We start from the raw sequence: 15,231 nt of genomic DNA on the forward strand, positions 1-15,231 counted from the left end.
TCAACCACTGGCAGGCTCAGGGACATGCACTAGTCTGTGGCGACCTGAACGTCAGAACTGGACAAGAACTTGACACTCTCAGTACAAAGGGGGAAAAACACCTACCTAGAGGTGACAGCATTCCCTCCCCAATATGCCCCCTACAACGAAACAATATAAAAAAAATGTACAGCTCATCTCTTGGCAGTAGCGCTGCAGATTACTTTATCACTGACCTCAACCCAGAGGTACTCAGAGCATTCAGTCAGCCCACTGACACCCCTATCAGATAACAGCAAAATTACAGTCTACTTGTCAACTTGGATGGAAAATGACTGAGGATGATCGTTGACGATATCGTCATCTCTTCAATCTAAGCCTACTTGAGTGTGTGCCCTCAGACCCGGAAGGTAGCAAACATCATTCCGCTACCCAAGAATAGCAAAGCACCCTTTACTGGCTCAAATAGCCCAGGATGTTACCAACCCTTAGTAAACGTTTGGAGATAAAAAAATTTTGACTAGATACAATACTATTTCACAGTAAACAAATTAAAACAGATTTTCAGAATGCTTATAGGAAAGGGCATTCGACATGTACGGCACAAATTACTGACGAATAGCTGAGAGAAACTGTTTTTTTTTTTAAGAATGTGGGAGCTGCTTTGTTAGACTTCAGTGCAGCTTTTGACATTATCGATCATAATCTGCTGCTGGACAAACTTGTGTAATGGCTTTACATCCCCTGCTACATTGTGGATCGAGAGTTACCTGTAACAGAACAGGGTGTTCTTTAATTGAAGCCTCTACAACATAATCCTGGTAGAGTCAGGCATTCCCCAGGGCAACTATCCAGGCCCATTACTTTAAAAAAAAGCTTTACGAATGACCTGGCTCTGAGTAAAGCCTGTGTATGTATGCTAATGGCTCAACACGCCTGGTAAGTAGTCCAGGTGCTACCACAGCAAGTGAAATCACTGCAACACTTTAACGAGCTGATGTCAGCTTTAGAATGGGTGGGAAGAGATAAGTTAGAAATATTTAGGACTAAAACTAAAAGCATTGTATTTGGGACAAATCATTCACTCAACCTCTAAATCTTGTAATGAAACATTTGGAAATTGAGAGTTGAGGAGACTAAAATGCTTGGGATAACTCTGGATTGCAAACTCTAATGGTCAAAATATATTGATGCAACAGTAGCTAAGATGGGGAGAGGTCTGTCGATAACAAAGAGCACCTCTGCCTTCTTAAAAACGCGATCAACAAGGCACTTCCTACATGCCCTAGTTGACGCACCTGTACTACTTTCCAGTCGTGTGGTCACTGGTGCCACAAAGAAGGACTTACGTAAATTACAATTGACCCAGAAAAGGGCAGCAAAAAGAGAGCTAACATTAATAATATGCATGTCAATCTCTCCTGGCTCAAAGTAGAGGAGAGATCGACTTCATCACTACTTGTATTTGTGCGAAGTATTGACATTTTCAATGCACAGAGCTGTCTGGTGGGAACTGGAACACGCTGTCGTACACATAGATCCAAAGCATCCCAAACGTGCTCAATGGGTGACATCTGGTGAGTATGCAGGCCATGGAAGAACTGGGAGATCGTCAGCTTCCAGGAATAGGGTACATATCTTTGAAAAATGGGGCTGTGTAATATCATGCTGAAAATGAATGGCACGACAAATGGGCCTCAGGATCTCGTCAAGGTATCTCTGTGCATTCAAATTGCCGTCAATAAAATGCAATTGTGTTCAGTTGTCTGTAGCTTATGCCTGCCTATACCATAACCCCGCTGTCGCCATGGGGCACTCTGTTCACAACGTTGACATCAGTAAACCTCCCGCTCACAGAACGCCATACACGCTGTCTGCCATCTGCCCAGTACAGTTGAAACCAGGATTCATCTGTGAAAAGCACACTTCTCCAGCATGCCAGCTAACATCAAAGGCGAGCACTTGACCACTGAAGACGGTTACGAAGCTGAACTGCGGTCAGGTCAAGACCCTGGTGGACACACAGATGAGCTGCCCGGAGACGGTTTCTGACAGTTAGTGCAGAAATTCTTCGGTTGTGCGAACCCACAGTCATGGACTGGCGTGGTTACACATGGTCTGCAGTTGTGAGGCTGGTTGGACGTACTGCCAAATTCTCTAAAGCAGCTTATGGCAGAGAAATTAACATTCAATTCTCTGGTAACAGCTCTGATGGACATTCCTGCAATCAGCATGCCAATTGCACGCTCCCTTAAAACTTGAGACATCTGTGGCATTGTGTTGAGTCACCAAACTGCACATTTTAGAGTGGCCTTGTATTGTCCCCTGCACAAGGTGCACCTGTGTAATGATCATGCTGTTTAATCAGCTTCTTGATATGCCACATCTGTAAGGGGGATGGATTACCTTGGCAAAGGAGAAATGCTAACTAACAGGGATGTAAAGAAATTTGTGAACAACATTTTAGAGCAATAAGCTTTGTGCATATGGAACAATTCAGGGATCTTTTATTTCAGTTCATGAAACATGTTGAGTTTATATTTGCACATTGCTACATTACTGAACATAGCCATAATATAACATTTGAAATGTCTCTATTCTATTGAAACTTTGAGTATGTTTACTGTTAATTTCTGATTGCCTCAGGAAAAGTGTTTATTTCAATGTAAACATGTTTCCCATGCCAATAAAGCCCTGTGAATTGAGAGAGAAAGAAAGAGATGTGCGCGCGCACACACACACAGGTCCACATAATACACAGAGACATGTGAACTGCATAGTACACACACACACACGGGGGGGGGCACCCTGGGAAAACCAGGCTGCTAATCACATTCTCTCCTTCCCTTCCCGGCGGATGGAGGGAGGGAAAAAAGGAATACATCTTTATTAGGAGACGTGTCCCTGCTCTATCGATCCGACCGCCCCCCTCTCTCTCCCCCACTCTCTCTTTGCTTTATTTTGTTTTTATAGGTGTGTCTGCCATCCAGTCCAATAGACTGACTATGTCAGAGAGTGGGCCATTACCCATCTCTCCCTGGAATACCCATGTCTCCAAGGGCCCTGTTGAGACTGCAAGGAGGGCCTGAGCATAGAAATATAATGACTTTCTGACCATTCTATTTCTATGAGCCTTGGTGGGTTGGGCTGCCCGGGGAAACAGGCAGGACAGAATGGGCCACGTCAGACAGACACAGGCACAAATCTAGAACACTGCATCAATTCTGCTAAGCCAGCATTCCAAATGGTAGCGTACACCAAATATGGCCACTGGTGTTCGCACTCCCCACCGCTGAATGCTGCTTCGGATAGGAGTGGTGTGGTTCAGAGAGCATAGAGCCTCAGGTCATGTCTGGCTCATGGTACTAGAGCAGGGAGTAGAGTTTCCTGTGGGAGCCTTACGGACACAGGAAGTAGTATAGAAACACTGTGGGCCTATCTAGATGGACGAGTGTAAATAAGATATGAGCTTCTATTACCATGCTTAAAAAGGATGTCCTCCAGTGTTTTTTCTACTTCTCCTATTGAGTATAAATACAGTAAAGCACACACACTAAAGGGTAAAAACAAAAAAAATGTTTTGAGCAAAATAGTTCTTTTTTTTGACAACTGCAAACTTCAAGGAGTAGGGCACTCAGGGAGTTGGTCTGAATGCCACTTTATGTCATTGGCCTCCTACTTGACTGAGAAACAATAGAGGTGCACTAGAGAACAAAAGAGGAAAGGCCACCACCTCACTTGTGTCATGTCATGAGGATACCTGGACCACCTATTGTGAGGTACCTTTTGTTAAGTAAATCAGGTGTTCAATTAGTTGAAAATGGGACGAATTTAAAAGGCCCACTGCAGTAAAAAAAAAAAAATGTTTAAATCCAGTGTTTTATGTGTATTTCCACATTTGAATAATACGGTGAAATTATGATAAAACTAAAAACGCATTAATATTGAGAAAAATTGGTCTTTGCTAAGAAGCTATTTCAGTTTATATTTCACACATTTAATTGAAAACGACCACAGTAAGGTACTTAATGGTTACCCAGAAATTATTTGATATTGAGATAAAAAAAAAAATGGCTGCATTGGACCTTAAAAAATGTAGAAGGATATGATAGTAGGGAAGAGCTTGAGAACAGACAAAGAGAGAGATAAATGGTGAGAGTGAAAGAGAATCTAAGATGGAAAGAAACTTGAGGGCCAAACTAAATTCCATTGGTCCTTTAAAAACAGCTCTCATCCCCCTCATGCCTGAAGAGCCATTCACTTCCACTTCCACATAGCAGTGCATGCATACCTGACATACCACCCAACTCAAATACAGCAGTAGCCTCTGAATAGCCACAGGCTCCTCACAGACACAAAGACTGTCTCAAATGGCACTCTATTCCCATATAGTACACCACTTTTGACCAGAGTCCTAGTGGAACAGGATGGCATTTGGGGACATACACAAAGGTTCCAGATACAAGTTGAGCTTAACCTCTAAAAGCAGTTGTTACTAAGATAACATATGGAATTGTTTTAAGGATGGTCATACCATGGATCATTTAGCCATTTGATTTGGAATTTTAGGACCTCATTAGGTATAAAAATAAATTGATAAAATATTGAATTTGGCCTTTACTTCTTTAGCTCATAGAAAACACATTGAATAACATTCATGGATTGGTTAAAAAAAAAAAAATTAAATCACAAGAAATAAGGTTTTAAAGTGTCTTTTTCCCCCCTTTTTGGAAACACATTTAACCCCTTATTTTTGTTAGCATAAAACTACCTCCATACTTCCATTTGTTTGTATTGTTGACCTTCATATGAGTCCCGTGACACTTGTGAGGGTCGTAGAGCAAAACGGAGTGGTCATAATAGTTTTGTAGACCAAACTGTTTGGACGAAAAATACATTCTTGTGAGAAGACCGATTTTCTTCGGAATTGAAGCTCAGCCCATACAACAACAAAAAATATCTAGCGTAAACTGGTGGATTTTGATGCAGATTTTTAAAATTATGTTACTTAGACTTGACACACGGGCCCGTCAATAGACTTAATTAACCACACATACGGGATCAAATTCAGATATTCATCATCGTAATACCAAGTTTAAGCATTCAGCAGTTATATCATATATGCTACTGCGATATAGAGTAGACCTGCCTACATACTCAGTGGTGTCATATAAACTTGTGTTTTTTTACTCAGTGTCATATTGTGCTTTGTGTTACTCTGGGGGCGTTTATGTGTCCTCAGCCAGATACAGTGCCTTGCGAAAGTATTAGGCCCCCTTGAACTTTGCGACCTTTTGCCACATTTCAGGCTTCAAACATAAAGATATAAAACTGTATTTTTTTGTGAAGAATCAACAACAAGTGGGACACAATCATGAAGTGGAACGACATTTATTGGATATTTCAAACTTTTTTAACAAATCAAAAACTGAAAAATTGGGCGTGCAAAATGATTCAGCCCCTTTCCTTTCAGTGCAGCAAACTCTCTCCAGAAGTTCAGTGAGGATCTCTGAATGATCCAATGTTGACCTAAATGACTAATGATGATAAATACAATCCACCTGTGTGTAATCAAGTCTCCGTATAAATGCACCTGCACTGTGATAGTCTCAGAGGTCCGTTAAAAGCGCAGAGAGCATCATGAAGAACAAGGAACACACCAGGCAGGTCCGAGATACTGTTGTGAAGAAGTTTAAAGCCGGATTTGGATACAAAAAGATTTCCCAAGCTTTAAACATCCCAAGGAGCACTGTGCAAGCGATAATATTGAAATGGAAGGAGTATCAGACCACTGCAAATTTACCAAGACCTGGCCGTCCCTCTAAACTTTCAGCTCATACAAGGAGAAGACTGATCAGAGATGCAGCCAAGAGGCCCATGATCACTCTGGATGAACTGCAGAGATCTACAGCTGAGGTGGGAGACTCTGTCCATAGGACAACAATCAGTCGTATATTGCACAAATCTGGCCTTTATGGAAGAGTGGCAAGAAGAAAGCTATTTCTTAAAGATATCCATAAAAAGTGTCGTTTAAAGTTTGCCACAAGCCACCTGGGAGACACCAAACACGTGGAAGAAGGTGCTCTGGTCAGATGAAACCAAAATTGAAATTTTTGGCAACAATGCAAAATGTTATGTTTGGAGTAAAAGCAACACAGCCCATCACCCTGAACACACCATCCCCACTGTCAAACGTGGTGGTGGCAGCATCATGGTTTGGGCCTGCTTTTCTTCAGCAGGGACAGGGAAGATGGTTAAAATTGATGGGAAGATGGATGGAGCCAAATACAGGACCATTCTGGAAGAAAACCTGATGGAGTCTGCAAAAGACCTGAGACTGGGACGGAGATTTGTCTTCCAACAAGACAATGATCCAAAACATAAAGCAAAATCTACAATGGAATGGTTCAAAAATAAACATATCCAGGTGTTAGAATGGCCAAGTCAAAGTCCAGACCTGAATCCAATCGAGAATCTGTGGAAAGAACTGAAAACTGCTGTTCACAAATGCTCTCCATCCAACCTCACTGAGCTCGAGCTGTTTTGCAAGGAGGAATGGGAAAAAATTTCAGTCTCTCGATGTGCAAAGCTGATAGAGACATACCCCAAGCGACTTACAGCTGTAATCGCAGCAAAAGGTGGCGCTACAAAGTATTAACTTAAGGGGGCTGAATAATTTTGCACGCCCAATTTTTCAGTTTTTGATTTGTTAAAAAAGTTTGAAATATCCAATAAATGTCGTTCCACTTCATGATTGTGTCCCACTTGTTGTTGAGTCTTCACAAAAAAAAATACAGTTTTATATCTTTATGTTTGAAGCCTGAAATGTGGCAAAAGGTCACAAAGTTCAAGGGGGCCGAATACTTTCGCAAGGCACTGTACCTGTAGAGGGTTTTGCTACACTATTTAAAAACACGTCTTCTGATGCGTGTAATGTGTATCTGGAAAATTACGATCACGCACCTTCTCTCTCCAATCAGCGTGAGTGACAGACAGCGTTGACATCTCTCCAACGCGAACAGTTAGAAACAGCTTCCTCGATATCCACATACAGGCTCTTTCTGCTAGTGAAGTTGTGTTTATTGGAAAACAATCATGCGACTCTGACTATTCTGAACCTCGTTGTCACTGAGGAGGGCGGAGTCGTTGAGTGAACACCTTCACCTGAAGTGCGAGTGCATGCGCTGCCTCATAGCCAGGTAAAACCCTCATCCTCGTCTGGTATTGCTTATTGTGTGGGCACCAGAGAGAAAGAAAAAATATATATATAACTTGCCTGGCGCCCCAAGGCTATGAGACAAGTGTGTGTATGAGAGAATGGAAACAAGATAGGGTGAGAATGCTGACTGACGGGAATGCCATCCACCCTCTTATCATTACAGTGCCTGAACTATATCCAAGTTCACACACACACAAATGACTGGAGTAGGCTATACTGTATCTACAATTTATCTTTAGAAACTTATTTCAGATTAGAATTTCCCTATCCAAACACAACAGTAACTGTTGAGCCGTAAACAACACAAACCAGTCTTGGTTCAGTTAGGGACAGGAAGCAACAGTCAAACCGCCCATTCCCCCCAGTGGTGACTGGTCGCTCACCATGTTTGTTTTGGGCAGATAGAGATGTTTGTTCTCAATCAGTAACGACAGCAGGTAGGCTAACCATCCACCTCTCTGCTCCAGGCTTAAATGACTGAGGACCTGGACAGGGGAGGACATGTACACACAAACCGGGATCCAGGTGCTATGGGGGCGGGGAGCCTGTTCATCAGGTGCTGTGGTGGAGCTGAAAATACAGAGAACTCTTTCAGACACACATACACGCACCTTTCAGTTTTTGCCTCTGGGCTGATTCAAAGCTCTTTAGCGACTGAAGGTGTGAAGGAACAAACAGCTGTTGACCACACACACCACAGAGAAGCACTGTTCCGTGGTCATAATGATAACGTGTATAACATGGTTAGTACACACACACACGGTATAGAGGCGCACACACAGGATCACTTTCCTCCCACAGTCAGCAGTGGCTTGGAGAGATTAATGCTTATTTCTGCAGCAGCCCATTGCTGCAAAGAGGAATTAATTATGAAGAAAGAGAGAATAGAGGAGAGGGAACACTGTTTTCCCACCAAACACTCCTTACCCTTGGATGGTGCTACTGTTCCCTTTGGAAAGTCAGCTGTTTACACTACCCCAGGCCCAGCCATGTTTCCATGACGATAGGATCCCAGGGTCAGTCACATGGCAAGGGGGAGAAGGGAGTCTCAGGGCCCAATTCAATAACAAGCTAACCTGGTTACTGGGTTAAGGTAAAAATAACACCAGAGTAGGCCTTAAGTCTGAAAGATTACATGCTTGAGTTTCTTTTCGATTTCACACAGTAAAATAAATTAGAGAAACAATGTCTAAAAGCCTTCTGAGTGTGCTTTAAGTGTTGGAAAAGGAGATAAATGTAAACTACCCCTTGGCCATGTCGCTATTGTTTTAAAATAAAATATGTGTGCTCAGATAACTAACCTGGTAAAAATAAAGGAGCAAACTATAAGTAAATAAAGGCTCCTCTAACCCCCCCCCCAAAAAAAAAATTATACATAAATACAAATATACATTAAAAAAAGGCTTCTCTATAACTGGCAAGTAGAGGCCTAGAGCTTTCTGGTTGCTTAATGTGCAAATGGAGCCACAGCGAGACTCAAAGACAACATGCTCATGCAAGATTTAAGTTCCCGATATTAAATTCTGCACTTCTGTGAACAAAATGCGTAAAATGTCAAAGCAGGCCCCTGAAAAGGCCCCGGATAGCCCTGGTAAATTCTTTAAGTGGCTTTTACTGAAGCACTGAAGCAGAGAAAATCTAATAAAATGTTATGTCACATGCTTTGTAAACAGGTGTGTGTGTGTGTGTGTGTGGGTGTTGTGCATTTGTTCAATACACACATGCTCAATGACACCGTCTCTAAGTCATAGACATTTAAAATATCTTACAAACACGTACACCAACCTGTCCTCTCAAGTGCAAGCGAGTATGCACACACACACACACACACACACACACGTTGTTTGATCCCCTGCTAAGGAGGCTAGTCCTCTCCCTCATTTACCCCAAGGTGTTTCAAGAGTTAGTGCAAAGGGGGCAGGTGGGGGTCCAGACTTGCCACGCGGTAGCTGGAGTGGCGGGAGTCTTTGACAATCTTTAGGGGCTTCCTCTGACACCGCCTGGTATAGAGATCCTGGATGGCAGGGAGCTCGGCCCCAGTGATGTACCGGGCCGAACTAAGCCCCTTTGCGGTCGGATGCCAAGCAGTTGCCATACCAAGCGGTGATGCAGCCAGTCAGGATTCTCTCAATGGTGCAGCTGTAGAGCTTTTTGAGGGCCTTCTTCAAAATTGTGTTTGAACTATGATAGGTCCTTAGCGATGTGGACACCAAGGAACTTGAAGCTCTTGATCCGCTTCACTACAGCCCTGTCAATATGGATGGGGGTGTGCTCGGCCCTCCATTTCCTCTACGCCACGATCAGCTCCTTTGTCTTTCTGACATTGAGGAAAAGGTTGTCGTCTTAGCGTCACACTGACCTCTTCCCTATAGGCTGTCTCATCGTTGTCGGTGAACAGGCCTACCACCGTCATGTTGTCAGCTAACTTAATGGTGTTGGAGTCGTGCGCGGCCACACAGTCGTGGGTGAACAGGGAGTACAGGAGGGGACTAAGCACACACCCCTGTGGGGCCCTGTTTTGAGGATGCATTGTTGGCTTGGGCCCTTACCACCTGGGCACGATATGAGCGATATGAAGGCCTAAAAGATAGGAGGAAATATGTAATGATGACAGTACTGCTTGCACACTCATCATTGGCATATAAGTGCTTAAGACATAGTTTACTAGGACACACACACACAGAGAGAAAGCATGGAGTAAACAGCTTGATGCCAAGATAATTGCAACATGATGACAATCATCTCCATAGCTCATAATGTGTACCCAGTTATAAAGCAGTACAAAACACCTTTTTCTGGCTAACATGCCAGCAGGTAATGGAAGAGGGGCCAGTGCATAGCCCTAATCAAGACTCACCAGGACGTAAAGAGGTTAACCCTTTTCTCTCTCTCTCTCACACACACACACACACACACACAAAATCATAAGCGGGCCAAGAACGGATGTCATTGACACTCATGCAGGCGTGATATTTCCCTCAGTGATATTTCAGGCAGAGCAAAATATGACCTGGATGAGAGTAATGGAAAAACAGCGTCCCGACATGCTTTTGTCATGCTATGTTGGCCATCCCTAAACTGCATTCTCAGCTCAAATCAGACACAGGACAATAGCTAGCCATAGTCCACACAAGGTGCCATGTGTTGTTCCCTGTGGCACTGATCAGAATGAGCACATTGTGTGGAATTCTGTTCAATAGTTCAGGTGAATTCAGAGTGCTCGTTTGGCATTGTCAAGCCTGTAGGTATTGACCAAGCAGACCACACAGTGACTGGTAATAAGTCCACAGGTACACATCACAATGATAGAATACATCACTACCCTAGAATCTTGGGGCTGTTGAGAAACTAGTATCCTTACCAATTATGTTAGTGCTCACTTGTTCGTATTTTCTTGGGAAACAGTATTAACAAAGAGAAATAGCCCTAACTAGGCGATGTTCTAGCCTGTACATTGTTATTATGCTAATTACATACGTTATTGATGTAGAAATTACCTCGGTATAATGCCCATGTATGTAATGTTGCAGAATATTCCTCTGGAGCATCAGTGTTCCAAGAGTGGGGAATGTCAGGGAGAGGGGGAGCGTTTCATTATGCTACATACTGGATCTACTGTTTATCCTTCCCCGCCTCTCGCTCTCCCCATCTTTGCATCTTTTCATCTTTTTCCACAATCTCTCCTACCCCTCCTCCTTCTACAGCACCCCCCTCTGTTCAATTCCTCAAACCCAGCATCGATGTAGGGGGGGGGGTATAAAATAATGTGTGATTAATGTCTTTGAGAAACAGATAAATAATCACAGGAGACCAGGGGGGCTGCTAGTTGGCCTTAGGGTAGTAAATATGGAGAGTTTTATAGCTGTTCACCAGGGAGAGACGGAGAGGGGGAGAAGTACAGACGCAGATTCATTCAAGTATATTAGTTTTTCCCTATACACACAATAACCTCTGCCTTCTCTCTCTCTGTTCCTGTACTGTCTTTCATCCTCATCACCCAACAGTACACACACACACACACACACACACACACACAGACACACTTAAGGACAAATTCCCCTGTGTTTGATGTGTCCCTACATGCTGTGGTTTGTGATGCGGTTGACAGCCCGCTCCACCCCACGTCACCCTGCTTTTAAGCCGTTCCTCCAGTGACAGCCTGTCCCCTGGAGAAGATGGCATCATTTATTTATCATATTCTTCCCTTGGCTTTATTTTCACAGCAAAAAAAAATCTGGGGTGAAAATGTCAATCAGCACAACAGGCACTCCTGCTGTGGGCTCACCGGTCATCCTCACTCTTCCTGTTAGCATGCAGAATGAGACCGACAACACACACTCCCCCTCTTTCTATTCCTCTCACACACACACTCTCCCTTTTTTCATTCTATTCTTCTCTCTCCCTCTCTCTCTCACACACACACACACACCTCACCAAATCCGAGCTAACACTCATTTGCAAGAACTGACAATCTATGTCTCCCAGAGAAGCCAAACAGCAGAACATAAACAAGCCCTAATGCTGAGGAATCTGGTAAACAGATAGGAGCTGGTGGAGTGATGCTCTTTGGGGCTGCTCACAATAGTAACACAGATCCTTCTGAAGGGAAAGAACAAGGGGAGGAGGCTGAGGAAAGATCATGCATAAAATCATGTTTGCAGATTGCATTATAAATTCAGATGAACTGGGGAGGGTAATGGGATTAAAATGCTGAAGTGTTTCCAAGGGTGGGGAGGCAAAGAGTGACAGCTGAGTTTATTGCACTGACGAATGCAGGGAAATCTTATGGCTCTGGCAAAGGGAAGCAGTTGAGCCAATGGCAGTCTAAATGTCTGTATTTATTTATACTTGGATATCCCACAAATAATAATGCATTATTGAACAGGGCGCATGATTGTGCGTTGTTGGCATACATTAGCGCGTACCATATCATAGCCTTTCTCGTGTTTGGAAAAAAAAAAAGAATTCTCTCACGAATGCTGAAAACGTAGCAGAGCAAAAGCTTACATGGTGTTTAGCAAACAAAATAGAAGCGCTGTGGCTTTAAATCCCCGTCCCTCCCAACCTTTCTAAATATCTTCTATTTAGCCAGTGGTGAAAAGGGGGGCTTTTGTCTGGTTACCCATTGGAAGGGGACAGCAAGCTGAAAAGACACAAACGATCACGAAAATAGGAACAAAGTGCTAAGCTTTCAATTGGGAATGGCTCAGAGCAATTTTATATGCGCACTGGGCAAAAACAAGGGGGTAGGGTAGCTGGGTTGTTTTCTGTAGGTCACCCTACCCCCTTACTGGAAAATATAGAATCGCATGGGATGAGTGTGGGTAGAAAATGGCAAATGACTTAGTCTGTGAGAATTTAAATAACACTAGCCTTTTGACTAAACATGGTTCCCTTGAAATTCCAAGCAATGTGGGTTAGCTTGGAACTGTGTTAGCTACTCCCCGGCCAGCATCATATTTCCCAGTAGCCTAGCGAAAGCTACTCACCGACTTGCAGTACGTTGTCCACCCAACCGCCCTCCAGCAGAGTGACACCCCGTAGGAAAGGCAGCTGGGTCTCGTCATTGTTTTCCCCGCTAGTTCCACTCTCATCTCCCCCTGAGTTGAACGAAGAATACATGCAGATCTCCTTTTCGCTCCTCGGAAACGACCAGTACACGATCCTTCTCTGGACGGGTTCTGGAATCCGTTCGAACCGTTCTTCCACCCTTTGGAATGGCCACTTCTCTGCGACTCTCCGAGCCGCGATGTCGAGCAGCGATTCGGGGTTGTGTGTTTTTCCCAATCCCCCTGGAGCGGACCCCGGACCGCCACAAAGTACTCCTCCAGCCCGCTGCCCCTGCCTGCATGCCGGGTTGTAGCCGGGCCGGCAGCAGAGCCGCTTGGCCGGGGGCTGCTGGACTCGCTCCGCCATGATCGCACCGCTGTAACTTGTAGCGCAGTTCCTCTCGGATCATATAAACGGGATAAGGAAGAGAAAAAGACGCTCTCCAGCCGATTGTTTTCCGTACATGGAGAGACGACCCTTATTTGGAATAGTAGGCGGTGTCTTCGGGTTCAGTGAAGTCCTTTGTGTTGTCAAATTAACAGAGATGGGTGTGATCCTGGACAGATTCCAGCGCACGAGTGGCGCTAAAAAAGGAACTGAAGGCGGAATTCCCGAACGTCGGCAAATCCTTTGTGAAGCCATTCCGGAGCGAGAGGGCGGGGCCTTTGCAGCCGAAGAGACTTTGAAGTTTGTTTGCGTTTGAGTTTAAAGGCGGGGTCTAATCCATGTGTGGTCTTATAGGGTAAAAGAAGCAAGAGTTGAAATAAAACCGAATTTTAAACTGGGTCCGAATTGAAGACTTCAACCAACCGCAGGCTCTCTCGTCTCAATAACATCACGAGTGACTGGGTTGTTTTCTAAATTCAGAGGGCTCTCAACCGTAGGCGAGGGAGAGGGCTTGAAAGGAAACTGAGGATATGGATGAGTGAATTCTCTAGTAATTTTATAAATAAAGTTATTATTCTATTATCAATAGCCTCTCTCTTGACCTCATCAAGCTTACACACACAATCCACTTGCATGCTCGAAAAAGTGCCTTAAATTCAACACTTTTTATGAATGCCCATGTTTATTAAAGGGTTTGAATACGATCCTCGCTATATGAGCCAAGTTACAGTTCCCACCAAGTGGGTTAACACTATTGGCGCGATGTGAACAGGGTTCGCTTCTCTGCTCCACCGTTCACTACGTTGGTGTCAGAAGTGGGATGTGGCCAGGGGGGGTTGAGTAGTCAAAGCACGGGGATGTGCTTTCCCGTTTGGAGTGGGCAATGTAGCGATCCTCGCTATATTTATATTCAGTTAAGAACAAATTCTTATTTACAATGACGGCCTACGGGCCAATTGTGCGCCGCCCTATGGGACTCCCAATCACGGCCGGTTGAAATATCAATCAAATGTATTCATAAAGCCCTTTTTACATCACCCGATGTCACAAAGTGCTATACAGAAACCCAGTCTAAAACCCCAAAGAGCAAGCAATGCTGATACAGCCTGGAATCGAACCAGGGTCTGTAGTGACGCCTGTAGCACTGAGATGCAGTGCCTTAGACTGTTGCGCCACTCCGGAGCTCCTATATGGGCCATATTACAATTCCTACTAATTGAGTTAACGCTATTGGCACGATATGTAAGGTATTTGCCTTTCACACCTGAGACCCAAGTTCACTTCCCTGTCCTGCTGTTCCCTACATTACTTTATAACTAGCCAATATGCCTAGACTATGTAGAAATGGAATGATAAATATTTATATATAGCTGTTAAAAATATTACCTAGACAGACCATTAATCTGTTCCAGCTGGCTGATAGGTGTTATTAGGCACTGTTTGGCGTGGCACAGCACATTTTTGACCAACTTTAACTTGTCAATACTTTCTCAATATCCGACTTGGAAGGCAACCAATGTGTTCTAAACGTCTATGTCAAGTTGCAGGGGGTTCATTTTATTTAGAAAAATGCTCCATTATTACATTAAAATGTAAAAATCTCCATTAAGTAAATCCAACAATGTGTTTGTCACCATCTTGTCTATTTCAAATCTTCTCTCATTGATGGAGAGAGTCCACCCCAAAGTGCAGCATGTCATGATGACACTCACCTGTCTAGATCAATGAGAGTATATTTGAAAGACAAGATGGCAGCGCGCACATTGTTAGATTAATTCATGGAGCAAAAAAAACACTTAACCGCAGAGCATTTTCTAGATTCAAACAAACCCCCGTGCAACTAGACATTGATTGTCTTCCAAGTTGGGAATTGGTTGAAAATTCCATATTTGATTCTGAGTTAGGACATACATTTTGTGTATGAAAACTACTTATAAAAGACGCATAACGTTCTAATCAATTTTCCCGAACTTCACTCATACTAAAAAGAGAATCTCGCTCGGCTGGTACTAGCACATGCGCAGTTCAAACACACCGCTAGAATGCAGAGAACGCCCATTACGGTGTTTACTGGTGCGTTCGTTGGTTGAAAATTC

The 15,231-nt window shown here is 43.7% G+C and overlaps 1 protein-coding gene across 1 annotated transcript in view; it reads right to left on the reverse strand.

Annotated features, from left to right (window-relative positions):
- Positions 1-13,309, reverse strand: part of LOC112248775 (zinc finger SWIM domain-containing protein 6) — a 51,763-nt gene extending 38,454 nt beyond the window's left edge. The window contains exon 1 of the mRNA XM_024418082.2: positions 12,688-13,309. Within this exon, the coding sequence (XP_024273850.1) occupies positions 12,688-13,114 (427 nt within the window). The 5' untranslated portion in view covers positions 13,115-13,309. The remainder of the gene's footprint in view (positions 1-12,687) is intronic.
- Between the last annotated feature and the right edge of the window lie 1,922 nt (positions 13,310-15,231).

Source organism: Oncorhynchus tshawytscha, linkage group LG04, assembly GCF_018296145.1.
Source record: "Oncorhynchus tshawytscha isolate Ot180627B linkage group LG04, Otsh_v2.0, whole genome shotgun sequence".
Lineage (NCBI taxonomy): Eukaryota > Metazoa > Chordata > Actinopteri > Salmoniformes > Salmonidae > Oncorhynchus > Oncorhynchus tshawytscha.